The sequence below is a fragment of the Lissotriton helveticus genome, chromosome 11, assembly GCF_964261635.1.
Source record: "Lissotriton helveticus chromosome 11, aLisHel1.1, whole genome shotgun sequence".
In the NCBI taxonomy this organism is placed as follows: Eukaryota; Metazoa; Chordata; class Amphibia; order Caudata; family Salamandridae; genus Lissotriton; species Lissotriton helveticus.
Genome location: NC_136072.1, coordinates 681,470,485 through 681,483,252, shown reverse-complemented (window position 1 = coordinate 681,483,252; position 12,768 = coordinate 681,470,485). Strand labels below are relative to the sequence as shown.

The following is a 12,768-nucleotide window of genomic DNA, read 5'->3' as shown; positions in this document are numbered from 1 at the left end:
ACTTCGCGAAACTGTGATAATCTGCGGCCCAACGGGAGGAAATCTGGAGAAATGATCCAAAAGAAGTTTTACGACATAGGAACTATTAAAATTAATCACAATGCAATTGCCATAAGAAGTTTTATGGGATGCGCCCACCCATCCTGCCCTTCTGGCCATAATGATTTAGTTCGCTAGGTATGGGACCCCCTACTAGGGCTCACTACATAACAATTCAGCCAATGAAGGGACTTGTCTATTAGCTGCAGAGTAGTTTCCACTTGACCCTCCCTCAAAGGTGGGACATTTCTCAGTAATATTACTAATGGCATCGCTGCCGGGGGAGATGGATAGGGTGGTTCTCACTATTCATATACTGTCTTTGATTGACGGGGAGTGCTCAAATGTATGATGTCTCAGTATCCTTAAATCGCCATAAATTCTAACAATGTTTAGACGGAGGAGTAGGGGTGATTGCGAGGGCAACAGGACTTGTTGGCTAGTGTTCTCAAAAACAGCATTTATGTGTTGTGTAAAAGACATGTCTGAGTTAAACAGGACTTCTTGGTTCTTTACCACCTGTGTCAGTAGTTCAAGTTCAAGTTCCAGAATTTGTAAAGCGCACTCCTCACCCAGGGGGTCTCAAGGCGCTTGAGGGAAGAAGGTGTTTTATTTATCGAAAATCCAAGTTTTTAGTTGCTTTCTGAAGGAGTGGTGGTTCTGTGTAAGGCGGAGGTGGGTGGGGAGAGAATTCCAGGTTTTGGCCGCCAAATAGGAAAAGGATCTTTCCCCCATGGTGGATCTGTGGATGCGCGGAATTGCGGCGAGGGCTTGATTGGACGATCGTAGTTGTCGGGAGGGGGTGTAGAAGGATAGACGCGTGTTGAGGCATTCGGGTCCAAGGTCGTAGAGGGATTTGTGTGCGTGGGTGAGGAGACGGAACGTTATTCTCTTGTTGACAGGGAGCCAATGGAGGTCTTTCAGGTGGCCGGAAATGTGAGCTTGCCGAGGGATGTCCAATATGAGTCTGGCTGAGGCGTTTTGGATCCGTTGGAGTTTTTTCTGTAGTTTGGCTGTGGTTCCGGCGTACAGGGTGTTTCCGTAATCCAGTTGGCTTGTGATCAGTGCGTGGGTGACCGTCTTTCTTGTTTCGGTGGGGATCCAACGGAAGATTTTTTTGAGCATTCGTAGGATCTTGAAGCAAGATGATGAGACGGAGTTGACTTGTCTGGTCATCGAGAGGGTGGAGTCCAGGATGAAGCCCAGGTTACGTGCGTGGTCCGTAGGTGTGGGTGCGGTTCCGAGGGCCGGTGGCCACCATGATTCGTCCCAGGCAGAGGGGGGTGGCCCTAAGATGAGGACTTCTGTTTTGTCCGAGTTTAGTTTTAAACGGCTGTTCTTCATCCATCCGGCTACTTCTTTCATTCCTTCGTGTAAGTTGGTTTTGGCGGTGTTTGGGTCTTTGGTGAGGGAGTGGATCAGTTGGGTGTCATCTGCGTAGGAGATGATGTTGAGGTTGTGATGGCGTGCGATGGAAGCAAGGGGACTCATGTAAACGTTGAAGAGGGTGGGACTGAGTGATGATCCTTGTGGTACGCCGCAGATGACTTCGGTGGCTTCTGATTTGAAAGGGGGGAGGCGGACTCTCTGGGTTCTTCCGGTGAGGAACGAGATGATCCAGTCCAATGCTTTTCCTTGCATTCCGACATTGCTGAGTCGTTGTATGAGGGTGCTGTGACAGACTGTGTCGAAGGCTGCGGAGAGATCAAGTAAGATGAGAGCAACTGTTTCTCCGTTGTCCAGTAGTGTTTGGATGTCGTCTGTTGCTGCGATGAGGGCGGTTTCGGTGCTGTGTTTGGCTCGGAAGCCAGACTGTGAAGGGTCAAGGGATTTGTTGGATTCGAGGAAGACGGCGAGCTGACTGTTGACAGCTTTCTCGATGACTTTGGCAGGGAATGGGAGGAGCGAGATGGGGCGGTGGTTCTTAAGTTCGGTTGGGTCTGCCGTGGGTTTCTTCAGAAGGGCGCTGAGTTCGGCATGTTTCCAGTTTTCCGGGAAGGTAGCGGAGTTGAGGGAACAGTTAATGACATCGCAGAGATGGGGTGCGATGATGGAGTCTGCTTTGTTGAAAATGTGGTGGGGACATGGGTCGGTTGGTGATCCTGAGTGGATGGAGTTCATCAGACGGATGGTGTCTTCGGTGGTGATAGGGTTCCAGGCGCAAAGGTTGTTAGTGTGCGGTTTTGGTTTGGAGGTGGGTGGAGTGGACTGGTCTTCGGACTGGTTTTCAAAGCTGTAATGTATTTCGGCGATTTTGTTGTGGAAGAATGAGGATAGAGAGTCGCAGAGGTCTTGGGAGGGGGTGATGTCGTTAGTGCCGGCGGAGGGGCACTAACGACATCCCAGGGGGCACCCCCTGTGCTTGATGCCTAAGGCCAGTCAAACAGTACAGTATTTCTGGTCATGTTCATCACCAAAGGATATCCTCTTTCTGCATTATATAAAACCTTTATCAGGAACTGACCTGCTACCCTACTGATGATTAAGAATAAATGTGGGGGTCGACTGCAAGCCCCAGTTGATGCTGTGGCACTTGGTCTTTGCCTATAAGGTAAGGTAACCTAGCACTATTTCTAGGTTCAGCCTTACTCAGTTCAAATATCTTCACAAAGCAAATTATACACCAGTGATTATACATTGGAACTACCCCACCCATTCTAGTATCTGCCCAGAAGCCATGCACAAAATGTTGTGTTCCTAAATATGATTTAGTCCTGTTCAGTGGCCATGGTGTATTGGTGAGAAATGGTAGCGTGCCTTCAAGAGGTTGTAGGAATTTCAAAAGTGCATAGTGCTGAGGTTTTCAAACTGTGGGGCTTGCCCCATTGGGGGGGTGCAGATGTGGGGGGGGGGGGGAGACAAATGCCTCTGCAAACACATGTAAAGGAAGATGGCCTGGAAGTGCAACAATGTGTATTTGCAACATTTCCAGGCTGTCTTCATTTACATGGAGCCCTTGTGAGAGCTGTGATCAGAGTGCCGGCGGGGCAGGGGGGCAGGAAGTATGCTGGCAGGGTCAAAGAGGTTGCTAAAAACACACAATCATTTGCAGTGCAGTAGGTCTCGCATTTGTGAGAGTTAGAGCTATTGCATTGTAAATGATGTTTCTTGACGAATTGCTTAAAACAAAGACATTTATGTATTTTTATTTTTGCTCCATTTCAATTCCTGGCCTATGTGAGGATGGCTCAAGAATGTATTTAACTAACATCCTTCGAACAGCAAGAGTACCAAATTAAGTGCTTCAAAACCCATTGAATATCATTGAGTTAACAATTGGCTGTATTTACTGTGATGCATAAACATCAATAGTTAGGCCTTGATTGGGAAATATCCGTAGTCTCAATACTGGTGGAAGCAGTATTTGCTGCCTGAATCATGATTATAAGATATGCGGTAATTACAGAACCACACAGTATTGGCAAATTCTATTATGGTATGTCCTATGAAGTTTACACGCACACCACACACTGAGGGACTTGAAGGGCACTGGGTGGATTGGAAGATACTGCCCTCTTCACCCCGGGAGATTTGGAAGTTGCAATTGCTTCACAGCACTGCATTTGCGACAGACAAATTGCTCTAAGGAAGCACTAAGCCTCCAAACCTACCCTGGTAGAGGAACAATATGCTTCAGCAGCAGGTTGGTCACTGGGAAAGAGATGCAATCAGAGGAAGGGGTATTAGTCATAGGGATCAAGCTCTCCGAAGGCACTAAGGATGAGGTGAGAGGGAAAAGAACAACGGAAAGTAAGGAGAATGGGGGAATGAAAGGAAGGCAGGCTTGGTCAAGGGGCAGACAGGCCGGTTCAGCGCAAAGAAACATTGGAGTCAGGAGAAAGGGCAAAATTGCCTGTTACTAATGGAAGTTGTCAAGTTGAAGTTAAATAAGAAATTGTTAAAGGGGGTGGGAATTGTTTAGCGGCAAAGGGAATAGATAATGTTTGTTAGAGTGCTGTGAGGACATATTAATCTGATCTGTGCTGCAATAAGCAGATGATTGGTTTTTTGTACACCGAGCTCAAACGGCCTTATAACAACAGCAACAAGGTGTGTGTGGTGATCCCATCCCAAAGTAGGTTTGGGAGACAAAATGGCTGCTGAATCCACGCTCAACATATTAAAAAAACATGGCAGAAGACCACAAAAGAAGTGAATTGTGCAACAAAATAAACAGCAACATACATAGAACTTTAAAATGTGTGCAACAAGAACGCATTTGTCTCCCTATACCGCACAATAAAGCAGAATTTTCAAAAATTCTATAAATCTGTCCTTCAGAAAAGAACGTTTGTAAGTACTAGTTTACAGCACTGAAGAATTAGATATGCATCACTATGCAGCAGATGATGGATTATGTAGCAAATGCGGAAATATAAGAGAAATTTTCGCTCTTTTTTTTTCTTTAAAAAGGCCATTCATTAGTTCAGCTGGTACTGCTGCCAGGTGTGTAAGTGGCCACTGCTGGTTATCAATAATTAAGCAAATGCAGCAGGACTGGGACAGATGGGTTTGGGGGGCCCAATGCATCACAACTATCACTGACTACCTTTAAAAAAGAGGCATGGGAGCTTATTTTCCTTTCTAGCATTAGGACAGAGGGCACCTTTGCAGAAAAAAGGGAGAAAACATGTGGGAGCACTTTTTTTTCTGAAAGGGACAGAGAGCCTGATTCAAAATCGGAGTGATGGTCAGGCATGATGGGGAAGAAGTGGAAGATGCAGAAGAGATAGCCTGCTACTCAGAACTGCTATCATGAATGGAGCCTGTGTAGTTGCATTGAGGTCTAATAGTGTGAGGGGCTCACAACACCCCAATTATGGGGAGCAGTACTTTTGGGACCATACATGTTATTGTTTGATGCATTTGCTGTTTTATAAGTATCATACTTAGCATGGTTAATGAGCTGTAGAAAAAGTACTCCTGAAATCATCTCATAAGCCCCATCCCCTGCACACAGATATATCCCTCAAGCTCCCCCAATCATTGCCTTTACATTTTGGAGGGGGGCCCGACCTCAACACATTTTGCTTGGGGGGGGCTCAGAGCCCAAAAGTGTGAAGACCTCTGGCATAGTATATTTTGGGTAAAGTGTGTATACTATGACACTGGTGGCAGGAGTAGTGTTTTGCAGTAGGATGTGGTGTGTAAGAGTAGTTTTTGTCTGAAGAAACAACAAGGAATAGGGTGCAGGGGGTTAGGAAGTTGATGGAAGATCCGTAGAAATGGAGTCAGATGACTGTTGACTTACTAGTCAGTGTGCAGAGACTTGAAGGGAGATGGGAGGGGCTAGGAGAACAGGCGGCCAATGTTGACAGTGGATATAGCTTGAAGGGAAATCTTGCTGTCTCAGCTTATGCAAGTAGCACTTCTCCTGCCAGGCAGCAATAAATGTCAGTTAGATAATGTTTTTTTTTGTTGTTTTTTTTTAATGTTCCCTTCAGGCAAAAACATAAATAGAATTTACACCATAGTTAGATCAAAATATCGAATTAAAAATTCAAATACCCAAACACTCTAATCAGAGGAGCTACTGATAGAATAAAAGAATACTCTTCTGATTGCTACCTACGAAACAGCAAGGCAGCAGTCTTGTGTTTTTAAATTTTCTCCCTGCTGACTGGATAAAAGGAGACCTCACGATCTAAATATTGGAGCATAGTTCCTATACCTTAAAGGATTTTAAAAGAATCAGGGAGTAATTTAGAGAGACTGACGCTATTCTGGTGACATAATCCCTTTTGGAACGCGGGTTTAGGATTTTACAATTACAAGTTTAACCAGACCGCACCCTCATATATATAGGGGATATGTACAAACAATGACAAACTTGAGTGTCTAAAATTGTGTTTTCTCTTTTATGTGTGTTTGTATCTTCATGTCCTGTATTATTTTGTGATATATGTCGAATTGATCCTATGGAGCATATGATTTGTACTGATGATTTTTAAGATTATATGAATTATTTGTTTTTATATTTTGTGATATTAATAAAGTAGATATTTGCAATTTTCTAATTTTACGTGTTATAAGGCAATTTTATTTGCTTATTTGAGTAGGGAAATTGTATCTTAAGTGTGTGGGTATTAGAAGTTTTAATTAGTTGTTTTGATCTAACTATGGTTTAAATTCTATTTATGTTTTTGCCTGAAGGGAACCTTATCTAACTTGCTAATAGTAATTATGCCTTTGGGGTCTCTCTCTGTTATTTACACACAGCAATAAATGTTAGACATGCAGAAAGGCAAAAATCCATGGCAGTCCAGCAAATTTTAGGAAACGAACCTTTCGCAGATTTTGCACATATCTATGGAAGGGTAAAGCACATGAATTGCATCAGAGGCTACTTTGACCTTGGCCTCACTTTTTATTGGTCTAGGTAGTTTTAATAAGGTATGTACACAGACTCTGAGAGCCAGTGTCATTTCTACTGCAATCATGGAGGCCAGAGGGACTGCTCTGAAATATTGCCAACATGTCTGGGGTCACATTCCTTTATTACAGTAGTTTTAGCAGCCCCAAAAAATGTTCCTCGACCTTCAAGAATGCTAAAGGTGAGTCAAATGCATAAGAAGGAACTAGCATAGACCCACTTTGTACTATTACAAATGTTTAATTTTAATATTGTGGAATATGTTGCATAGGCCTTAGTGAGACAAAATATGTTGCTCCTAAACAAAACAAGGTTTCACTTGTCTATTTGCTATTTAGATGGTGGAGGGTCCTTGAACTTCTCAATTCAACATTGAGGATTTTAGATCTGAAATTTTATGTAAATCGTGATTTTGATGGAAATTTTTACCATGCATATTTTGAGTGATTTTATTCAACACATTAGTGAATTAAATGTGGAAATTGAGAAATATGAATTAATATTTTACTACTAACTAGTGACCATATATAAAATGGTAGAACAAATATTTGCTGAGTCCCAAAAAATAAACAGTATTAACCACATTCACCACCTTCAAAAGATAATTCAAGCTTAGTCTACCAATACTACTATCCAATAGACTCCACTACTGCTTCTGATGTAATGGAAAATGAGTTAGGGTTGCAGGCTGCTGGCTGGGATGGTACAGAAAGGCCTGAGCAACAAGCGCAGTTTTCAAAGGAATAGAGATGGAGACGTACACATTTATTGTACTCTTGAATGTATCTGCTAATATCATTCTTTTTGTTTCAATATATAGAAAAATGTAGATCAACTCCTTATGATATCCCATACCTAATCCTTCATTAGAAATATATTCCACAACTTTATGATTAACTGGTTAAACAAACTTCTGTGTCTCTTATAATACAGGAAAGGGGACTCCCTTCTGGACTCGCACATTCAGATACTTCTCCAAATGGTTCTGATCTGGATCGGAGGTAAGTTGAAACAAACAGGAAGTATGGTGGAGAAAGAAATCTGAAAACACTTACCCATATTTTGAGAATGTATGAATTGTCCTGCCAAAGAAGAAAGTAGTTTCATATTCACCCTTACCAGTTATTGATCCTTTTGCTTGGGAACAAAGTGAATTTTATGCATTCATCAATTTTGTTTTGCAAGGAAGACCACTAAAACCAGTACATTATTAGATTAATTCATTTTAGTCCATGAACAATATTATTTGATTGAGGGGGGTTGTGAATTCTTAAGTAGCTTGATAAACCATTAAGGCTTAGCCTTACTAATGAAATGTCACAATTATGTTCACCACCATATGTCTGTCTGCCCTTTGCCCTAGTTTCTTGCCTGCTCTCTTGTAAGGAAGGGCTTCTCAGTGTGTTTGAGCCCAGGTGGTTAAGAATTAAAAAGTCTGATAAAATTCTAAATCCAAAGATCCAAAAGTAAAATGGAATTTCCACCCACAAAGAAATTGGCTTAACCATGAAAATTGATTGGTTTTCAAAGTCAGCTCTAGATCCATTAAATGAATCCTCTAGGTATATGGCAGTGAGTGAAATGGGGGTACTGAACACTGTGCAAGGGATATCAACAGAGTCTGCTCTTCACATGGTTCTATCAGAAGAACTTCAAAGGCTGGTAATGGAATTATCAAACAAAGTAAGTTCCAGAGGGGTACCACATTGTATAGGCTATGGGCCAGAAGTACAAAGACTTTTTGTGATAGCATACCGAGCAGTTTGTAAAATCACATGGTGTTGATCACAAAAAAGTTTTTACTATATACTTACATTTATTTTGCAAGTCAGAAAACCATCTTGTATAGATATTTGAAAGGGTTGTGAAAGGGGTGTACCCGCCTAATTACAATTGGAAAGGGTATGAATCAATGGCTTGCAACCCCAAAAGTTGCTGACTACTCAAAGGGGGTGGTAGCCAATTTGCAAAGTTGAAGCTGTCCTCGTTGGACAGCATTCCCTCTGAGAATTGTGTCAGATTACCACAGGGAGAGCAGGAAATGGTTGTGGGTGCCACTGCCTGCTCACCACGATGTCTTCCCAAATGGAGATTTAAAAACCGTACTAATTCAATTAGGGAACATGGGCTACTTTAAAAAAAACTTTTACTGTTTGGGAATGTAAAAACAGGAATAATGGTCAGCAGTTCCTTGCAGGCTACCGTCCTTGTATTTTTAGGAAACAACTAGTGACCACAAATAGCGATCTGCTTAATTAATATAAATGGGATGTTATTCTGTGGACCCTGTGTAACTATGAGATTTTGCAATGGATCCTATCAGTATATAGGTCACGTCACAAAATCAAAAACTAGTCGCAAAAACTTGATGCACACTTTGCAATGTTTCGCAATTAGTCTTTCCGTACATTTGCCCAATGTCACTTGAATGGCTTGTATTGTGCAAACTTGTCAGGAAGCAGGGGTACCCAAAGGACACATTTAAACAGCAATAGCTCAGGAACCTTAAGCCAGCTCAGACCTCAGACTCTCATAGCTCCATTGTAAGCTCATTTTTTTTGAGTGGTCTTCCAAATAGATCCAGACAGCTAGGCCTTATGCAGAGCAAGTGCTTTAATGAAGGTAACTTTTTTTTAGATTTATAGAGGACCAACACCAGAATTGCCACGGTTATCCACTACCTCCGTCTTTATTGTGTCACAACCTTTGTCGAACCCCACTTTCGCTTTCGCATTCCAAGCACGAACGACAGCGCAAGATACCATCTATCTCCCCCCTTTAATAAACAATATTAACTAGTAAAGTGATGCAATGAGAAAAATAAATGACGCCTAAGTACAACACACAAACGTTATTAAACACTGTAAAAGCAGTGAATCCTAAACATCATTCCTCATAGTCATACTCAATCCAGTTTGTAATCCTCAATCCATGCCGGTTTCACTTAATTCTTCTGGGCGACCTACCAATAACCGGCCACTCATCGCTTTGCTTGATAAACTCCCTAGATAACTTTGCTTCTTGGTATGACACACTTTTACTGCAATGCTTACTGACTTCTGGCCCCAACCTACATTCAGGTAACTTTGCAGTCTTGTTTTTTAAATATTCCAAACATTGCCATCAGACAGTTAAAAACCAATCCTTCCAACTCTTTTCCTATACAAGGGGATGGATGGAAAATCGGGACATTACTTTTCACATAAAATGTTCCTACTTAACCCAGACCCAATCTCCTTCCTGCACATCATGTCCAACCACTTTGCTCCGTCTTTCACTCTCATTCTCCAAGTTCTCACCTGACCTATATTTCAGCCTCCATCCAGGCGTTAATTTAGAACACAACTCTATTCCCCTCATTACTGTATATGAAATTTCACAGGTGGCACTGTTGGGTGTAGTCTGTAAGCCCAAGCTATTCTCTTCGCAGCAATTCCCCAATCACCTCCTTTAGCCAACCTTCCTTAAGAATTGTATTCCTTCTCTCTACCATGGCATTACTTTGAAAATAATAGACAGACTTTCTTATGTAACAAATACCAGTTTTTCTAAAAACCCAGACATTTCGGCAGAAACCAACTGAACTCCATTATCAGTAACAATTTCTGATGGAATGCCTTCCCTGGCAAAAAATGTTGTCCAAGAATTCAATATCATTCCTAGTTTCTACATGTTTTGCAAACATGACCTCTGGCCATGACAAGAGCAAATCTACTGCCACCAAGCCAAGCATAGATCCTGATCTAATACCTCTGACCTGCTGGTCAGTGAACTCTGCTCTCCCCTCGTGCAGCTCTGTCATTGCGCCACTGCCCCCCAGCACTTCTCTGCTCACAGGTAGGTGTTCGAGGCCCTCATCCACCAGCAGGCTCCTGCCTGCGCCTCGTCCCTGGTGGTCCAGTGGGAAAGCCTTGCTCTTCTGCTGGTCCACTCAGCCTTCTGTTGTCCTGTTTGTTTTTCCTCTATTTTTGACTATGTGTGCCTTTCTGTTTTAGCCTTTTTGCTTTTGCGCCATTTTGTCTATTTTGTACTGTTTCTACTGCTGCTGCCTTCACTGTTTTCCTGTCTTTACTGTTTTTCTGTTTTCCTTTCTGCAGCCCCTGCCCATTCCCACTCCCGCCTCTCAGCTGCGCTCCCTCCCCCTTCCCCAACAACTTAATGGCGGCTGCTGTGTGGCCGCGCAGAGGACGCGCGCAGTGGGCTCACCAAAGGCAAGCCTTTCTGCACCCATCCGTGACCTGCACCAAGAACACTGGTTCACTGACCACCCACCGCTACGACTCAGCTGCCCTCAATGCACTCAACCCCAGAAGGAACAACAACTACCAGCTGTCAAGGCCAATCACCACCCACGGCCAGCTTTCCTGCCGACACTGCTGACAAACCTGCACCACCACCGCCCACCCTCCGGACTCCAGCGCACCCAAGCCCCTGAGCTTCAGCCTCCTCAACGTACGCTCCCTGCACAGACACACAGTAGAGATCAGCGACCTTCTAGAAACCCTCTCGCCAGACTTCACCTTCCTCACGGAAACCTGTACTAACTCCACCTCCGCCCCCAACATCGCTACTGCCATCCCCGACAGATACAAGATCCAGAGGAAGGACCGACCCAACCACCCAGGAGGAGGACTCGTCATCACACACAAGAACTCCCTTCCTGTCCCCTATGGAACACCTCCATTTCCAGATCCAGACCAGCCTCAGAAAGACCCTACATGGCACCCTCGCCTACAGACCACAAACCATGTTCACGGCAACCATGTCTGACTCATCGCGCCCCATGCCATCACCTCTATGTACTACATAATGCTTGGAGATCTGAACTTTCACCTCCACAATCTCAGTGACCCCAACTCCACCGCCCTCCTGAACAACCTCGCCAACAGCGGACTGAAGCAGCTTGTCACCACCCCTACCCACAAGACAGGAGACACCCGACCCCTACTTAATGGCAACCACTGCGGGGACAGGCGAGCAAGACCACTAACTCATTATCACTGAAATTGCTCTCCCTCCCTCGCAGCTCCACCATTAAGTGAGCCTTCCCCCGAGCCCCTGCATTCTCGAGTGTTGGTGTTCGAGGCCCTCCTCCACCCACAGGTTTCACCTGCGCCTCATCCCTGGTGGTCCAGTAAACCTCTGTCTCCATTCTCTTGCTCTGCTTTTTCTCTCCTTTTGTACTCGTTTTTCCCTCACTTCTATCTCCCCCCTTCACTCTCCTTCTGGGTATTAACCTCCATTTTCTGTCGTTTCCCCTCATTTCAAGCTCCCCCTTCACTCTCCTGTGTCTTTCCTCTGTTTTTCACTAGTTTTTTACCCTCATCTCAATCTCCTCCTTTCACTCTCCTGTGTCCTCTGTGTCTTTTCTCCACTCTTTCTTGCACTTTTGCTGCCTTATTTGCACTTTTCTCTCTCTTTTTGCCTTTTTCCTCTTGCCTTTTTTAGCCCGTTTTTCCTCGCCGCTGCTGCCCCCACAGCCCCTCCCCCCAGCATGACCAGTGTGACTGGTCCAATCAAGCTCCCCTCTCCGCTCCCGCCTCCCAGCAGTCCAGCCCTCCCCGACCCCTACTTAATGGCGACCACTGCGGGGACAGGCCGGCAAGACCACTGACTCATTGACAGTGAAATTGCTCTCCATCCCTCGCAGCCCCACCATTAAGTGAGGCCTTCCCTAGATCCCCTGCAATCTCGAGTGTTGGTGTTTGAGGCCCTTCTCCACCCGCAGGTTTTACCATTAAGTGAGCCTTCCCCCGAGCCCCTGCATTCTCGAGTGTTGGTGTTCGAGGCCTCCTCCACCCGCAGGTTTCACCTGCGCCTCATCCCTGGTGGTCCAGTGAACCTCCGTCTCCATTCTCTTGCTTTGCTTTTTCTCTCCTTTTTTACTTGTTTTTCCCTCACTTCTATCTCCCCCCTTCACTCTCCTTCTGGGTCTTAACCTCCATTTTCTGTAATTTTCCCCTCATTTCCAGTTCCCCCTTCACTCTCATGTGTCTTTCCTCCGTTTTTCACTCCTGTGTCCTCTGTGTCTTTCCTCCACTCTTTCTTGCACTTTTGCTGCTTTATTTGCACTTTTCTCTCTCTTTTTGCCTTTTTCCTTTTGTACCCTGTTTTTCCCCGCTGCTGCTGCCCCGCGGCCCCTCCCCCTAGCATGACCAGTGCGACCGGTCCAATCCAGCTCCACTCCCCGTTCCCGCCTCTCAGCTGTCCAGCCCTCCCCGACCCCTATTTAATGGCAGCTACTGCGCGGCCGCGCACCGGGCACGCCGCCGGGGCGCCAAAGGCAAGCCTGTCTGCGCCCGTCCGTGACCCGACTGCGACCAGCGCCAGGAACCCTGGATCTCTGCACCGCCAAC

General features: G+C 44.8%; 1 protein-coding gene across 1 annotated transcript in view; it reads left to right on the top strand.

The window, feature by feature from the left end:
- The window catches only part of SLC4A5 (solute carrier family 4 member 5), a 659,349-nt gene that overhangs the window by 628,107 nt on the left and 18,474 nt on the right, over positions 1 to 12,768 (top strand). The window contains 1 exon segment of the mRNA XM_078665747.1: positions 7,346 to 7,413. Within this exon segment, the coding sequence (XP_078521873.1) occupies positions 7,346 to 7,413 (68 nt within the window).